This window comes from Gavialis gangeticus, unplaced genomic scaffold (genome assembly GCF_001723915.1).
Source record: "Gavialis gangeticus isolate Ggan-Ray unplaced genomic scaffold, GavGan_comp1, whole genome shotgun sequence".
In the NCBI taxonomy this organism is placed as follows: domain Eukaryota; kingdom Metazoa; phylum Chordata; order Crocodylia; family Gavialidae; genus Gavialis; species Gavialis gangeticus.
In genome coordinates, this window is record NW_017729031.1 from 1,589,536 (window position 1) to 1,607,305 (window position 17,770).

Consider the following 17,770-nt stretch of genomic DNA (forward strand, 5'->3'; position numbering starts at 1 on the left):
TCAGCCAAATTATTGGCCCTATTGGGCCGATATCCGATATAGAGAATTTTCTTCATATTGGTACCAATCCAATACCAGACCAATGTATCAGTGTACCTCTAATTGTGATGCAACCCTGATTGAGATATGGGGGTTAACTACCAAATTGTTTCTGTTGGAGCTCTTGATATATAGTTCTTATTTTCTCCACCTTTATGGGAATAATCAGGGATGTAGTGAATAGCATGCATCACATCTTTAATAGCAATCCACTTAAGTTTTTTATCTGTTGATAATTTTGTTATAGTTTATTTTGTTATAGTTTTTTCTGACTTCTGGTTTGTTTTTAGATTGGTCACCCATTGGTAGTTGATAGTAAAACCACAAGGAAAGGAAGAGAGGCTTGGTTTGGTGGGGGCATTCAAATGAGCTTTGGCAATATCTCTCTTACATATAAGAATCTGGGTCATGCAAGACTCCCTGCACCTTAAGTGATTCAGGCAAAATGACTGTTCAGTGGCATTGAAATTGTGTGTTGCAATCCTCTGCACTCATTGCTTGATCCCAGAGGGGAGCTCCCTTCATTTCTGAGTGAATCTATTTTTTCTGGGAAATATACCATATGGTAGCAAAAAAAATCTGTAATCAGTAGGGTGTATAAGAAACGTTCCCACTTTACACAGACTGTAGCACTGTTGGATATGTTGAGTGTTCCCACATAACAGAGAATGGGTAAAACATTAAATCAACAGATATCATATTTGACCTGCTCAACACAGTGTTACAGTACATGATATAGGCATACCTAATATGCCATGTCAGTCACAGATTTTTTTAACATATTCAAATACTGTATTTAATTATGACTTGTGGCTCCTAATTAGATTTTATGAGGAATAGTGATTTCTCCTGTGGGCAATACTATATAAAGGAAAGCAACTAATGTGATGGGAGAAATTTTATTTTATAACATAAATTTGTCAGGTAATATTTAATAAAAATATTCTAGAATTAGAGTTGTATAGGTGTCCTTGCCTTCATATTTTGCATGTAAAAATGTCCTAAATAAAGTTATACTTAGTTATTACATTTTAACCTATAATGCTAGAAATTGGGAGTGCTGAGGTACAAGCATTGTTTGAAAAATCCATTCTCTCACAGCAGCTAGGGGCTTGTCTACAGAGATGAAATGGTGGGGGGGTGGGAGGAGGCTGGCATCCTGAATTACAAATACCTGTAACTAATGAATTCTAGATTCATTAGCTAAATTTAAATAAAAGGCCATATACCTTTCATGGCCATTTCATAGATATTTCGTTGCAAGGGGTGGTCACTTGATTCCTTTCTGAGTAAATACCTTCATTAATGTTGGAGAGTATGAGACTATTTTCCCAGAATCCGCTCTTGACGTTTGGTTCATTTCCCACCATTAATCCTTGGTTTGATAAGTGTCCCAGCACTTGGCCCTAATCTTTAGGTTGAAGTAGCACACTTAAATCTCTTACAGTTATGTCTTCCCTCTTTCTCTTCTTTAACTTAAGCAACCTAATTCTCTCACTCTTCTCTTGAGGCCATGCTTTCTAGACATTTGATAATTTTTCTTGCTCTTCCTTAGATTTTTTCCTTGAAGAATGATGTATAAAACTAAATGAGGGCATAAGAGCTGAGGAAAGTAGAAGGCTGATTTCACATCTAACACAGGACATTTCTGTTTATATATTCTAGGATGATATCTACTTTTAAATATATATATATATACACAATGGTAAAACGTTGTTGACTCATGTTTATTTTGTGTTGCTCTCTAACCCACAGATTCTTTTCTTTAGAACAGCTGCCTAATTAATTGCACAGTTATTCAAGTTGTACTGGTTTGCGCTTGTCCTTCTTGAATTTTATCCTGTTCACTTCAGTCCACATCTTCAATTTATCAAGATCATTTTGAGTTTTAATCTGTCCCAAGTTCTTGAGGATATTTTATGAAGCTCCTTTTGCAAAGATCCAGGATCAGAACTCTTTTGAATCTCTTTCTATGGAATTGCTAAGCTATGTTGACTTTACCTGTTGCTTGCGTTGAAATCTAATTTTAAAACTCCCACTGCCTTAGGTAGAAAAGAAGCACTTCTCTGATGCATAGTTAATTCAATGAGAAGATTTGCAGATAGAAGCTCCTGTGAACATCTGTGAAATAGGCCCCCAAATAAGACACATGAACTTTACACAGAGAGTTCTAACATGGAATGACAAATCTAACATGTGATTTGGGGTATCTTAAATCTACATTTTCTTCTTTTAAAATGATTTTACTTAAAGTGAATCTGCACATTGGATTTCTTAATGTTTAGGCTTTAGAATCATAAAAAGTTAGGGTTGGAAGGGACCTCAGGAGTCCATCTAGTCCAACCACCTGCTCAAAGCAAGACCATCCCCAACTAGATCATCCCAGCCAAAGCTTTGTCTAACCAGGTCTTGAAAACCTCCAAGGATGGAGCTTCTCCTACCTCTCTGGATAACTTGTTCCAGTGTTTTACTACCCTCCTAGTGAGAATTTTCTAATATCTAACCTAAACTTCCCTAACCTAAACTTCCCTTGCTGCAACTTCAGACCATTGCTCCTTGTTCTGTCATCTGCCACCACTGAGAACAGTCCAGCTCCACCCTCTTTTGGACCATCCTTCAGGTAGTTGAGGGCTGCTATTAAGTCCCCTCTGTCTCTTCTTCTCTAGTCTAAATAAGCCCAGTTCCCTCAGTCTTTCCTCAGAAGTTACATCCTCCAGCCCCCTCACCATTTTTGTTGTCCTCTGCTGGATTTTCTCCAATTTGTCCACATCTTTTCTGTAGTGGGAGGCCCAAATGTGAACACAGTACTCCAGATGTGGCCTCACCAATTCTGAACAGAGGCAACTAATCCCTTCAAGATTTGCTTGACCTACTGGCAACATACCTGCCATTGCAACCCAGTATGCCATTAGCCTGCTTGGCAACAGGGACACACTGCTGACTCATATTCAGCTTATTGTCCACTGTAATCCCCAGGTCATTTTCTTGAGAGCTGCTGCCCAGCCAGTCAGCCCCAAGCCTGTACCAGTGCATGGGGTTGTTCTGTCCTAAGTGCAGGGCTTTGTAGTTGTCCTTGTTGAGCCTCATGAGATTCCTTTTGGCTCAATCCTCCAACTTGTCTAAATCACTCTGAATCCTAGCTCTACTCTCCAGCATATCTACTACTCCCCCAGCTTGGTGTGATCTGCAAACTTGCTGAAGGTGCACTCTTTTCCATCTTCCAGGTCATTGATGAAGACATTGAACAAAACCAGCCCCAGGACCAACCTCTGGGGCACTCCACTTGATACCAGCTGCTAACTAGATATTGAGCCATTGATTACAGTTTTCTATCCATTCATCCAGCCCATACTTCCTTAGCTCATCTGCAAGAATGTTATGGGAAACTGTATCAAAAGCCTTGCTAAAAAATTAGGGTACACCACATCCACCCATCTTCCTGCATCCACAAAGCCAATCATGTCATCATAGAAGGCAATCAGGTAGGTCAGGCATGACTTGCCCCTGGTGAATCCATGCTGATTGTTCCTAATCACCTTCTTTTCCTCCAAGTGCTAAGAAATAGATTCCTTAAGGATCTGCTCCATAATTTTTTTCAGAGACTGAAGTGATGCTGATGGTACTGTAGTTCCCTGGATCCTCCTTCTTCCCTTTCTTAAAATAAAAAGAATATATTTCCCCTTTTCCAATCATTCAAGACCTCTCCTGATTGCCATGAATTTTCAAAGATGATGGCCAGTGAGATTGCAGAGCCATCTGCCAACTCCCTCAGCACCCTTAGGTGCATCCCATCCAGCTCCATGGACTTGTACACTTCCAACTTCTCTAAACAGTCTTTAACCTGTTCTTTTGCCATTGCTGGCAGCTCACCTCCTCCCTGTGAAGACTGAGGCAAAAAGGCATTGAGTACTTCAGCCTTTTTTGCACCCTCTGTCACAAGGTTGCCTCCCCCATTCAGTAAGGGACCCACACTTTCCCTGATCCTCCTCTTGCTTATTGACATGCTTGTAGAAACTCTTTTTGTTCCCCTTCACATCCCTTGCTAGCTGCAAATACAATTGTGCTTGGCCTTCCTAATATCATCCTTGCATGCCTGAGCAATGATTTTATATTCTTCTTTGTAATATTAGATTGCCATATTCTATTAGTGTTTTTTCTCTCTGAATTATAGGAATGTATTTATAACCCTAATTTTGTCATAAGTGTTTCATCTTGGAATTATAATAAATACAGTAACATCATGATTTCTGAAGTAGTCACTTTTTAAAATTGCAGATCCATGACATCACAAAAACTGTTTTTTCAACAAGTAGATTGTTAGCCCTAAAGATAATATTTTTCTGTATTTTGCTAGAAGCATTTTTTATTAGCACTCTTTTATAGTTTGTTCTTCTATTCAAGCCAGCAATTGCAGAGAACAGAATAGCCTATTAAGATCAGGGAGGCAAAAGGTCTGTCAGTCAAGGCTATTGAAGTACAAAAGCACCAATCTATTTACTTCCAAATTTCTTTGCCTCCTGACCTGGAAGTATGGAGTGTTTCTTTCTTTCTTTTTCTTCTAGTTCCTTCACATAAAAGAAGGAAAAGGTATGTGTAGAGAGATTAAGAAATATGGAAGAGGATAAGAGCAAGAGGAAGGGTAACAAAGAGAAATCCCACAGTTTCTACATTTAGCTCACAGCCAAAATGAGTTTAACATGATAGAAATTTCTGGAAAATGAACAGGAAATACCCATCCTCCCCACTAAACCTAACCTGTATCTCTGCTCCTGAATCAATCCGTCTCCTACATAGGGCCAAGTTCTATTCATAAGGCTAGATTTAATTTCTGTACAGGATTTCATGTCCCTTTTGTTTGCTTAGTCAGTTTGGCAGCCAGTCTTTTGATTCCTCCACAGAAAGAGGCTCTGTAAGGTTTATGGCTTGTTTTACTGTCAAAAAGATGTATATTCAAGGTGGGATAACTTATGTGTTGCCTGTCCCAATGTAAAATTCTAGTGGAGACAAGACTCTGTAATTATATCATGAGGGGAAACTAGAAAATGTCAACTATAGGTAATGGGATACTGTTGACCTTACCTAGCAGTCTTGTGGTGAAAGTTACATATAATTCCTCCTTTAGTGCTTTACAGAAGGGTAACTATTGGATGTAAGTTATCTTGCCCTTTAAAATGGACCTTTTTTTGCATTGAAGGCACAGTTTATGAGTTTCAGTGACTCTCAGGAACTGTTCTATTCTGTACAGGTTCTTTTGCCACCATCTCACTGTAGTCCCTGAATACCTAACCAGTAGCACAGCAAGCAGAGTTGGCACTCAGGCAAACCATGTGTGGGATCAGGAAGTGGCATGAGAAAGCAGTACTACTCATGCCAGGAACTTCTAAACAGTCCCTGGCTGAGCTGCCGCTGCCGCCGCTGCTGTGTGCCCCAGCATGGGCATGCTGCCAGGACACAGACTCTACAGGGGTGGGGACCCATTCTGATGCCCCTCCTAATTTAGCACCTGGCACAGATGCCCCCCTCACCCATCCCTAGTAATGTTACTGACTTGTTGTAGGTCTCTCTTATTTCAGAGACCCAGTGCTTTTCTGACCTAGACATCAAGAGGTTGAACAATCTATGTCCCCATCCTGCTACCTTGGCCTTAGTTTTTCTTGTTGCCTTTTGGGTCCCAGAAATTAGCTGATTATTAGGATTGCTTCCATTACAAGAAATTTATTACAGGATTCAGATATTTCTTTGCTACAAGATTGTTAATTTACAACAAGTATATACAAAATATGTGCTCAAAGCTAGGGACAGACATTATATGTACACTGGTTTAAGTGTTCAGAAACTGGTTTAAACCTGTCATAGAACAGACAGTCACTGCACATAAACCAGTTTGAAAATGGCTGATACCAGTTTGAGATAAGCCTGGTTGAATGTAATCATGAACAGTGCGATCCCCTGGTGGTTGGGGGGAGGTACGGCTGTGCTGGTGGTGGCGGGAGTGCAGCGGCAGGAGCCTGTTGGCGATGAGTGGGGATCTCCCGCAGATGCAGCCAGCACTGTCGGCAGTGGGGGTGGGGGTGGTGAGCACTGAACTCAGGTTGGCAACCACCTGCAGGTGCCACTCCTGGCGGTGGCCAGGGGCAATCATGGACTGCCTGCAGATGCCATTGGCAGTGGGGTGGTGTGCAGTGACCGCCCACAGGTGCTGCTGACAGTATCAGCGGTGCTTTTTTGCAGGGGGTGCACTTCCATGCACAGGGGGTGCACGTGCACCCACGTGCATCCCCTGTGCATCGCCCCGAATGTAGTATCACACATAACTGATTGAGTTCAAAACAGTTTATGCAGTTCTGTCACAATCCCCTTCTTGGTTTAAGTTAAATCAGAGTCCCGCAGCATTCCAGCATGCTCCCTGGGCTGGCTGCTGTGCTGTAGCTGCCCCTCTGCTGCCCAGACTGAGCAGCGACAGGCAGGGGCATGGGTCTGGCCAGACACTGGCCCAGAGGGGAGCAGGGAAGAAGTTTATTCTCCCCTTCCCTCCCCTGTCCCACCAGCACAGATCTGCACTTCTCTGTGCTGGCTGCTCCAGTGACAGGGGCATGGTCAGCCTGGGCAGTAGACTTGACTGAACTGTCCAGGGAGGGGTTTAATTCCCCCCTCCCTTTCCCACGGGCAGGGACCTGAGCTGGGTCTGCAGGCGCTGCCTTGCTGCTGCAGCGGCAGGGCCGGGTGCAGCCAAACACTGGCCAGCATGGCCCCCGAGGCAGAGGGGACAGGGAGGGGGTTGTTCTCCCCTCTACCCCTACTACCTCTGGGGGACCACGGCTGGGTCTGCCCACACTGACCCCTGCTGCTCACTCCCTATTTGGGGCAAATGGTGGAATAAGCTCCCTACTGCCCCCTCTGCCAGATGCCAGAGGGAGGGGAAATAACCACCCTTCCTGCCCCCCACCTAAGGGGCTCTGCTTCCTGGTTTCTGACTGCACCCCATCCCCACTATTGCATCGGCAAGGGGGCAGGGCCCTTGATGGGAGCAGCAGCCCCTGTTATGGTGTCAGGGAGTATGAGCCTTTTCCCGGTGGGGGACTGTGCTGCAGAGTGGGCAGAGCTGTGCCGGACTGAGTGTAACAGCACCGGGGCTCCCCTCTGCTGGAAAGAGGCTTGCACTCCCTGACACCATGACAGAGGCTACTCCCCTCATCCTGCTCACTCCTGCCTTGCCACTTCAGTGGCCAGGCAGGGGTGGGACCAAAGGCAAGCCAGCAGAACCCCTTAGGCAGGGGGGCAGGAGTTATTCTCCTGTGTGACCACAGTGGGGCCTCTCCACCTGAACCATTGCTGCCACCACTCACTCTGTGCCCGGGGCAAATGGTTGAATAAGCCCCCTCTGCCAGACACTGTAGGGAGGGGACACCCTTACTCCACCCTGGGCACAGAGCAAATGGTAGTTGTGGTGGTTGGGGGGGGCAGACCATGCTGCAGAACCCTGGGGGCAGAGGTGGGGAATAACCCTGCTCTCTGTCCCCTGCCCAACAGGCTCTGCTGGCCAGCCTCTGGCCCTGCCCCCACCTGGCTGCTGGAGCAGTGAGGGGGCAGCGACCATGATGGGGGCAGCAGCCCCTATCATGGTGTCAGGGAGCATGAACTGGCTCCTCACCTGAGCAACTGCAGGCATGTGCCGGCATTTCCTCCATCAGAGGGAATGCCTATGCAGCTGCAAATCAGTTCAACTTAAGCAGGTTAGACTGACCTGCAAAGATTGAATCAACTCAGGCCCCAGTTTTTTGAATATCTGTCTCTAGCCCAAAGGAACAAGCAATAACATGTAGTTTCTTTGCTCAAAAATTCAACTCTGCCTTTCCAACAAGTACTGTGCCTAAAAATAATTCTGTCTTTTGGCTTCCTCCCAGAGTCATGCTTCTTGCTTTTTGATGATCATAGACATAGACACACCAGGCTGCTGCAACTGGTCAATATCCTGCATTTACAATCAGTTCCACATACTTAAATTTGCTCAGTCATATAGCTTAGTGCCTTAGTTTGTGACTTCTTATTGTTTCCAGTTAAACACTATGTAAAGAGATCAGAGGCATGATGAAAAATGTCTTACATTTGAAATCTTGTCTAACTTTAACCCAGCTATATAGGTGGTCTAATAAAAGATATCACCCTAAGAAATCCTTGCCTTTCCCACTACATAAGGAAACATTTAATTGTTTCTTTCACTTAGCTTGAATGAAGGATGCTCAGTAAACTCATCAGCTGTGCTGTGGTTGTTTGCAGATCAAATAATTGCTTGAAGACAGTTACTATGACCTGCCAGATAATTCCACCATCAGGAAAGAGTTGCTATGTTATCATTGCACAATAGTATATGGTTTGTAAGGGAAGTGCATGTGCACAAATATACTCTGTAGCATATGTAGAAGTGGGCAAAAAGAAGCACCTACCCTGGATACCAGGTTAGGAGGGTGCCATAATTGCTCCCCACCCCAGTGGAATACATACCCAGTGGACAGCATAGCTGTACTGGGAGCTCCAAAACAGTCCCCAGCTGCTGCTTTAAGAACAACAGTTGGGATGGGCAGAGCACATGGAGGCAGCAGCTCAGACAAGGAACTGTTCAGGAGGTCCTGGCATGGTTAAACCTGCTGCAAGTCCCACCCACCCTCCCCTAACTCTCAGAACCATGCATCTCCCTCCTTAATTCTGAGGACTTGAACCCCTTCCCCTGCTCTCATAATTTACAACCTGCACCCATCCCCCTGTTTTCATAATTTACATGCTCCTCTGCTCCCACTGTCAGAACTAAGCACCAACCCCTCCCTCCCCACTGCAAGGTTTGCCCTAGGCACCAACTCTATTTCTTATGCCACTGCATGCACTCATTTTTTTAGGGTTTGCTGCTATGTTGTCTAGGAAAGGAACTTAGAATCAACTGCCCCTTCCAACTTGATTGAGTGCCAAGTAAATTGTTTCTTCTGAGAGGATGATGGCCAAGACTTTTAGTGGTTGCAGCTGAAAGGTAAAGGTTCAAAGGGGCCTACATGACTAGTAGCCTAGAGAGTCTGCCTTGGATTCAGTGTTGTGATTGCAGAGTAGTGTAGAAATGCCCAAGGTAACCTTACGCTAACTAGCATGAATACTGCTAGCATTGTAGCCATAGGAGCAAAACACACCTGAAAAAGCAGGCTGAACACTTTAGGCATTTAGCTTGTATGGAGCTCTGTTTTTTTATAATGAGACCACTATTAGTTGCTGAGGCAGCATGGGTAAAACTCTTTTGACAGCAGTGTACTGTAGTGACTACATTACAGATATAACTTAACTTCTATTGACCCTTAATAGGTCTTAGATGCAATTTAGGTACCTTATAGCAGGTCTGGCCTCTGAGGTTGGCTGTGGCACTCCCTGGTGACCACATAAAACCTGCCCCACTCCAGATCCTCAGTGTACTCCTCCACTATTTCTCCTACCACACCTTGATCTATATGAATTGGGAGGCTACCACCAACTTGCCTTTAATTGGCCTAACCAAACTCATGGTCCTACTGGGTGCTCTCTGGACCCTTAATCTGCTATCTAACTATTCTGTGCCCTTCTGGCCCTTACCCTGTCCTTCAGGCACCACCCGTGGCTCTTTCTGTGCCTTAAGCCACTAAATTGCCTTAAGAGCATTAATTGTGGCCTCCCATAGCCACATCCATGCTTCATAAATGTCAGTCACCATCAGTTAGTAAATCTAGTCCCTTATCCCTTTTGTTCAGGTTTTGCCCTTTACAACTTTGGCCCCCTTCCTCTGGCTGTCACCTTTGGCCCTCTAAGCCTCAGCCTCTTCCATGGGTTCTGGCCCTGTCATGGCTTCAGCCTCTCTAGGGCTTCAACTCCTCTGTCTTGGCTTCAACTATTTCAGCTTTAGCCCATCTTTATTAAGGCTTCAGCTCTCTCAGCCTTAGCCAAGTTGCAACCCTGCTTCTTGCAGGGCACAGAGCACCATAAGCACCCTGATGCATGGTCTCCTGTCCACACCTACAGCCACAATCCAGTCCTCTAGTCTAAAAGCCTACAGTAATCAAAACCCTAAACATCATCAGTTGAGCCAGATGCTTCTCTCCAGACTTTCCTCAGCTCCTACCTTGTTTAGCTGGCTTCTCCCAGCCCTGGCCCTCCTGGGCCCACTCACAGTTCCAACTGTCTTTTAGCTCTGTGCCAGATTTTTTTTTTCCACATGGAGAGCCTGGGTCAGGACCTGAGCTTTTATCTGCCAAGGCTCTACCTCTTCCAGTCTGGTGATCCCTTGACCAGTTGCAGGTGTGTGCCCTCAGCTTAATAAGCAGCCTGCCCTGATTTGTTGCACTTTGTGGATGCTGACAGACATGCAGTACCCTGCTGTAACTCATAATGCTGTACAGGAAGTGCAATGACTTACAGTGATTTCCCCCCTCCCCATCCCAACAGATGTTCTCTGTTGGGTCTGGGGGGTTGGGGGATCGAGCTCCAGTTTTGAGCTGGCTGCATGCCTGCAGCCTCTGTCCCCTAGCCCTACCCCCCTATCCCAGCTCTGCTGCTGTCTTCAGGATGGGAGAGGGGGGAAGAAAGGGGAGGGATTTTGGTCTGGGGTTTGCCCAGCCTGCATTGGAGGGTGGGGTGGGGTGGATTGGAGCTCTCCTGAGGTGGGAGGGCTCCAATCCACTGCCCCTCCCCAAGTGCAAGCTGGGCAAACCCCAGACCAGACTCCCTCCTCTCCCTTCCTGCCTCCCATCTTGAAGACAACACCAGGGCTGGGGGCTGCATCAGCCCAACCCTGGTCCCAGCATGCACTGACAGAAGTTAATTGAAAGCATTCCGCTTTGGAGCGCCTTCATCTGAACCCTTATGTAATGAAGGTTCATTTGTCATGCAATCAGACACTTTTAAAGCACTCTGCAGGTAGGTACTTCTGTCAGGGCACAGCCGTAGAGCACTTTGAAGGGTCCAACTGCATGACAAAATGTCACTTCTGCCAGTGCCCTGCCTTCCTACTTGCCTGGGACTCTGTGCTATTGTCTTGCAGCTAGCTCCTAAGCAGCTATTTTGCTATCCTATAGCCTATCTTTTTGCTTTCTCTGACTGCAGCCATCCCTACTTCAGTTGCTTACCTCAAATTGAAGACTTCTAATGCAGCCTTTTTATTGTTTAAGTAGCAGGAATTAAGGGACCATGCTATAACTTTTAAAAACGTTGTTCTGTGTCTGTAGGTCAACTCTTTCCAGGCTCATTTCAAATACCTGTAGTCCCTTCAAAGGTAAAGCATTTTGTTCTCTTCCCTCTGATGAAGAGCTTTATTCATATCTTTCACAGACCTAAGAACTGGTCAGTAACTTGTGAGTGCCTTCGTTTAGCATGAGTTCCCATTCAGATTTTTGGGAGATATATCTCAGAAGGTATTTTACCTTAAGATAGTGTATTTAATTGAGGTCATCCCATGCTGCAGACTGTTAAGATTAAGTTTGCTTCTGATTCCTTCTTCTTATCTTCAAAGAACTGCTCTGAGTTTAAAAGACTTGGATTCTCTTGAGTTAATTCAAGAGAAGAATTTGGAATTTTGTTTTATTGACCTGCTGTTTTATTTATATGGTATCTTGATCCTTCTTCATTGTAACAAAGAGACTTCATTCCTTAGATGTCACAGAGTTGCTGAATTTTTACTTTCCTCTCATTCAAAGTTTTATAAAAGCTATTCAGTTTAGTTGTCTAGAGGGATAATACAACTAGGTGTCCCTGGGGGATGAACGAAGCCCCAGTGTCATGGTGGGCCGGGGTGGCAATTGAACACGAAAACAGGCCGGGTTTTCTGGCAAGGAGAACTGAGACTCGCGAATCGTTCTTGGTTCCAACTTAATAAGGGTTTTATTTAACTTACGCTTTGTAGGCGTAGGTGATGATTCTTCAGTTACAGTCTTTTAACAATTTCAACACAAAGGGGTCTGTTGGCCCACAGGGTTCCCCAACAAGCCCTTGCATTCTACCCCACTGGGATAGGTGCGGCTGCCTGTTGGTTAGTCCTAGGGCTGGTCAACAGCTCATATATTGGAACACAGACAAACAAACTGTAACAGGTGAACTGTCCAATGTCCTTCGTGACGCCAATTCAAGAATGCTGTAAATGAGAAGTCTGGAGAGTCGGGCTGATCGTAGAGATGAGTCCTGACCGTTGTCTCAGCAACCACCAAAGATTAACATGAAGTTAATAGAATCAACAATAGAGGAGAAGCCTTCTATAGAAATTAGGAAGCTTTCTCTCTCCCTCAATACGGTAATCTCCTCTAAACTCACTAAATAATTGTCCCGTAGGACCAACTCTTCAGCACCCACTACTCCAAAACTATCTCCACCTAACTCACCACCACACACCCACACTCAGGTGGGGGCTCATGAACTTTTATAGGGAAACTGTAGCCAATTAGCTTGCTCCTAGGCCAGAAAGTTCTAGTCCCCTGACATCAGAGAAGTCTCTTCTGAGTCTGTGTCCAGCTAGAGACTTTTCACCTACTGAGCATGTGCAAGATGGAAACTGGGTCATGGCTGATTGACAGCTGTAAAGGTTATAGAAAGGGCAGCTCTGATCCTGTATGGAATTTTCCACTCGCAGCCAAACTAAGTTCCAGCATTGGCAGCACTTACATTCAAAACTTTGCTTCAACACTAGGGACTGTAGGCCATAAGGACTACTGTGAATTAAAGACATTTTCCTCTTAGCATTTGATCGGGACAAAAGTATCTGTTGAAAGTTATTAACTGCCATTCAGTAAGCAGCATGACAATTTTCAGGGTCACTGAATTTGTAAAACTTTTACCTATTCATAACTCTCACCTTCATTTGGCATTTCCTGTCACACCAAAAGCAATGTCAGTCAGGGCAGCTCTGGCATTCCCAGCATCTGAAATAAACCCACGCAGCTCATTTGGTTATTCCTGTAACACCTATTTTTTGTAATCACTGTTACTGAGTGAGACAAGAGAAGAGGAAAATAAGAAAGGAAAATAATTCACATTCAATTGTGTGTGTCATCATTCCCACTTCTCTCCTCCTATGCTATCCTGTCCTGTCCTATCCTATTCTATCCTGTGTCTGGCATTTCTACTCTTGACATTTGGAGTTACTGTTGTTTCTAACTGGAATGAAGTGTCATGATTGACAATTGTTTTGCTTTCTTGTTCTCTGTACTTGCTGTTGTTGGGTAGAATGGAAAGAGAAAGGACAGTATAATACATTCTAGTCAATAATTGTTTCATTCAATTTTTGTGGTTCACACGCTGTTGCTTCTCAAAACCAATTTTTGCACCTTGAATCATTAGAATGTGACTTGTTCTTGTTTCCTATCAACATAAGCAATATGCTATACTAAAATAAACATACAAAAGAACAACATGTCATATTTTTTTTAACTCTTCAATCTTTTCGCATTGATAATTCTCTTTTTAGTTTATAAGTAACTGCTATTTTAATTTGTATACTGCATTCATTCAAACTTTAGGTGAGAAAGTATTGGGCTGAGAAACAACAAAAATGGCAAGAACTAGAAGAGAAGGATCTTCTATGCCTGGCAGAACTAAAGAAATTAATGGCTGAACAAGCATTTAAAGACAGAGAAAGGTAAAAACATGAATACAGTACCAGTATTAACTTTTCTTAGTCTGCTTTGTTTAATCTCACTAAATTAGGATACATTAAAAATTAGTAATTTTTTCCTTCCTGTTCTGTAGTGATTCCTACCCATCATATCCAGGTTGTAACACAGCTGTTTTCTGGAGCAGTCTTGTGTAGGTATAAAACAAAAATGTCAGAGCTTTAGGTCTGCTTAAACTGCAACTTGGATGGGGTACAAAACAATATAACCAAATCTGGTATTATATATTGTGGTATAGATGGAGCTTTCCCTTCCTCCACTTGTAACTAGTTATCATCATATTTGGCTTTTTGTGAATGAAATAAGAGGAGACTGCAATAGGGTGATCTGTTTCTTTAAAGAGGAATAGTCAACCCTGTTAGGAAAACCCAGCTGTTGGGTATTTGGGTGATTAGGGATGATCCACCAGGATCTTTAAAAGCTCCCAGAAGAGGAAATAAGAGAGAGGAGAAAGTAAGGCATGAAGGGAACAGCTGCTTGCAAGGAGGACCCAGGCTACTGTGCTAGGGCTAGAATGGCAAGGGACACTTCTAGTTTCTGATGGGACAGGTGTGGCAGGGCACCAGTAGTGCCTGCCCCTTTAAACGCTAGATCAAGCACTCAGCAGGTGTTTGATCTCGGCAGCCATTTTAGAATTCTGGCCGCCTATATAAATAAGAGCAGTTTGCTGCTGGGAGGTAGGCAAGAAACATTGCATGGTTGAGCTGCTGCATGGGAACATTTTGCAGGTAGGAGCAGGATGCTCTGGACCTGGGCATGACCTAAAACTGCACCCTGCCAGGAAGGGGTGGTCTGGTGGGGCTCCCAGTGGCGCAGGAACCCCAGGAAAATGCCAGGCCAGTTACCACCCCAGTAAAAGGCGGGTAGGGGCACTTTAACCCCAGCCCTCACCTTCAGGTGGGTTATATGATCCATCTAATCCAGGGAAGGCCAGGTAAGCTTCTTAAAGCACCTGAGCCTGCTGGGGTGTGTGTGGTGAGGTGGACATCCCTCAGTAGTTGCAGCTAGCTCCCCACCTGCCTCTGGGCATGCTGCCTGCCTGTCTCACCTGCCACGCCTTGGTGGTAATTAATAAGTTGTTAATTAAGGTGAGAGGCTGCAAACTGTTGCACCCTGATATTAGGGGGGTGTCTGCGGCTCCATACCTCCCCTACACCATGGCCCAAACCTTGCAGATGGCATCTCAGACTGTTAGCTGAACCCTCACCTTCGCCCTATTAGCTGTGGCCCCCAACCGTGGGGACTTCGGCTTCCGTAAGCCCTGGCCCCATTTCAGGCCCAGTTGGGACCCCAAGCTTCTGTGCTCATCATGGGTGTCCCTTGTGGTGGGTCCCTGGCACTTCTGACCCTTAGGTCGTGGCCCCAGCATTGACCACTCAAGTCCCTCAACAGGGTCTTTACCTCCTGCCTGAGCTTATGGAGTGGGGTTCCCTCATTCCCAGCTCAGGTGCTCGGGGAGCGTGCCTGGCCCTGCAGGGTCTCTCCCCAACGAGCTCAGGCACTTCCTGAAGCTTACCTGGCCTCTACTCCTTCCTTTGATCTTATTCTCCTTGCACACACCATGAATGGTGCTCCAGGGTCCCACAGGGACTCTGACTCCCCTCCCTGGAGCAGGAGGTCATTGTGCTTGGCTATAGATGTTACTCTCTACCCACCCAAAGGTGAGGGCTGGGGTTAAGGTGCCCCTACTCGCCTTTCACTGGGGTGGTCACTAGCCTGGCATTTCCTGGGGGCTCTTGCACCACTGAGAGCCTCACCAGGTCACTCACTGCTGTCAGGGTGCAGTTTTAGGTCATGCCCAGGACCAGAAGCCTCCTAACCATCCCCTAAAACTCCTCCCTTACCTCCAGGATGATACCAGTGGCCTTGTAGCCAGGTGAAGTTGCTGCCTCCTCTGCCAGGGAACAAATCCAGTTATAAAGGCAGCCAGGGATTTAAAATGGCTGCTGCAACCAGGCACCTTAAAGTAGCTCAGGCCCTTAAAGTAGCAGGCACCCTGCCACAGTGAGCAACCCCATTGGGCCAGGCACAATTTGTGAAGCACCTGAGCCAGGGATGGGGGACCCTGATCCCTGAGTGCAGGCAGAAGGCTTATACCTAACTGAGGGACCCAACTGGTCAATGCTGGGGCCAGGACCCAGATAGGGGTCCAAAGAGCCAGGGGCCCACTGCGAGGGATGCCCATATAGACCAAAGAAGCTCGGGAACCCGACTGGTCTGAGATGGGGCTAGGGCTTAAAGGAAAGCCGAAGGTCCCAGGGAAGGGGCTACAGCTAATAGGCAAAGGGGATGGTTGAGTTAGCTGTCTGAGACACTATCTGTGAGGCTTGGGCTGCGGTGTAGGGGTGAAACAGAGCCGTGGGTAGCCCGCACAATATCAGAGTGTATAATGGGCAGCCTCCTGCCCAATTATCACATCAATATTATTATACCAAGGCGTGGCAGGAGAGTGAGGTGGGTGGCTGACTTGTAGACAGGGGGCAGGCCAGTGCTTGCACCAGGCATGAAAGCCTGCCCCTGTCACAATAGGATAGAAGGGATTTTGTTTTGTTTTGTTTTGTTTCTTTCTTTAGTCAAAATATGAACTTTGCTGTGGAGATCTGGCTGAAGATCATAGACTCAAAGAAAATTAGGGATGGAAGGGACCTGAGAAGGTCATCTAGCCCAACCCCCTGCTCAAAGGAGAACCATCCCCAAATACATTATCCCAGGCAAGGCTTTGTTTAGGCCTTAGAAACCTCCAAGGATTTTTGTAAAACCTGCAAGGTTACACAACTTCTCTGAGTAACCTGTTCCAGTGCTTTACTATCCTCCTTGTGCTGAAAGTTGTCCTGATATCTAACCTAACTGCCCTTGATGGAACTTGACAACATTGATCCTTGTTCTGTCACTTGCCAGCACTGAGAACAGTCCAGCTCCATCCTCTTTTGAACCATCCTTCAGGTAGTTGAAAGCTGCTATTAAGTCCCCTCTGTCTCCTCTTCTCTTGTCTAAATAAGCCCAGTTCCCTCAGTCTTTCCTCAGAAGTCACATCCTCCAGCCCCCTCACCATTTTCATTGTCCTCAGATGAACTCTCTCCAATTTGTCCACATCCTTGCCATAGTGTAGGGCCCAAAACGGGACACAGTACTCTAGATGTGGCCTCACCAGTGCTGAATAGAGAGGAAGAATCACTTTTCTTGATCTGCTGGCAATGCTTCTACTACTGCAGCCCAGTATGCCATTAGCCTTCTTTGCAACAGGGGTACACTGCTGGCTAATATTTAGCTTATTGTCCACTGTAACCCCCAGATCCCTGGCTGTCTAGCCAGTCAGTCCCCAGCCTGTATTGGTGCATGGGATTATCCCATTCTAAGTGCAGGACTTCGCACTTGTCCTTATTGAACTTCATGAGATTTTTTTTTGGTTCAATCCAATTTGTCAAGGTCTGTTTTAATCGTAGCCCTACCCTCTAACATATCTACTACTCCACCATTTTCGTATTATCTGCAAACTTGCTGAGGATGCACTTCATCCCATCTTCCAGGCCATTGATGAAGATATTGACCAAAACTAGCCTCAGAACTGACCCCTGGGGCACTCCACTTGATACCGGTTGCCAACTAGACATTGAGCCATTGATTACTATCCTCTGAGTATGATGATCCAGCCAGTTTTCTATCCACCTAAAGTCCATTCATCCAACCTGTACTTCCTAAGCATGCTTGAGAAAATGTTATGGGAGGCTGTCAAAAGCCTTCCTAAAGTCAAGGTGTATCATGTCCACTGCTCTTCCCACGTTTTTCATAGATTCATAGATTCATAGATTAAGGGTTGGAAGGGACCTAGTAGATCTTCTAGCCCGACCCCCCGCCAGGGCGGGAGAACAACAAAAAAACCCCAAAAAGAGAAACGGGACTCAAATGAGTCCAGCCAGGTAGGCATCCAGCCTCTTCTTAAAGACCCCCAGGGTAGGGGCCAGCACCACTTCCCTTGGAAGTTGGTTCCAGCTCCTAGCCGCCCTAACTGTGAAGTAGTTCTTGCGGATGTCCAATCTATACCTCCTCTCCATCAACTTGTGCCCATT

At 45.6% G+C, this 17,770-nt stretch overlaps 1 protein-coding gene across 3 annotated transcripts in view; it reads left to right on the forward strand.

The window, feature by feature from the left end:
* Positions 1 to 17,770, forward strand: part of CCDC148 (coiled-coil domain containing 148) — a 186,214-nt gene that overhangs the window by 116,845 nt on the left and 51,599 nt on the right. For all 3 annotated transcript variants that reach the window (XM_019522362.1, XM_019522363.1, XM_019522365.1), the window contains one exon: positions 13,551 to 13,669. In XM_019522362.1, the coding sequence (XP_019377907.1) occupies positions 13,551 to 13,669 (119 nt within the window). The remainder of the gene's footprint in view (positions 1 to 13,550; positions 13,670 to 17,770) is intronic.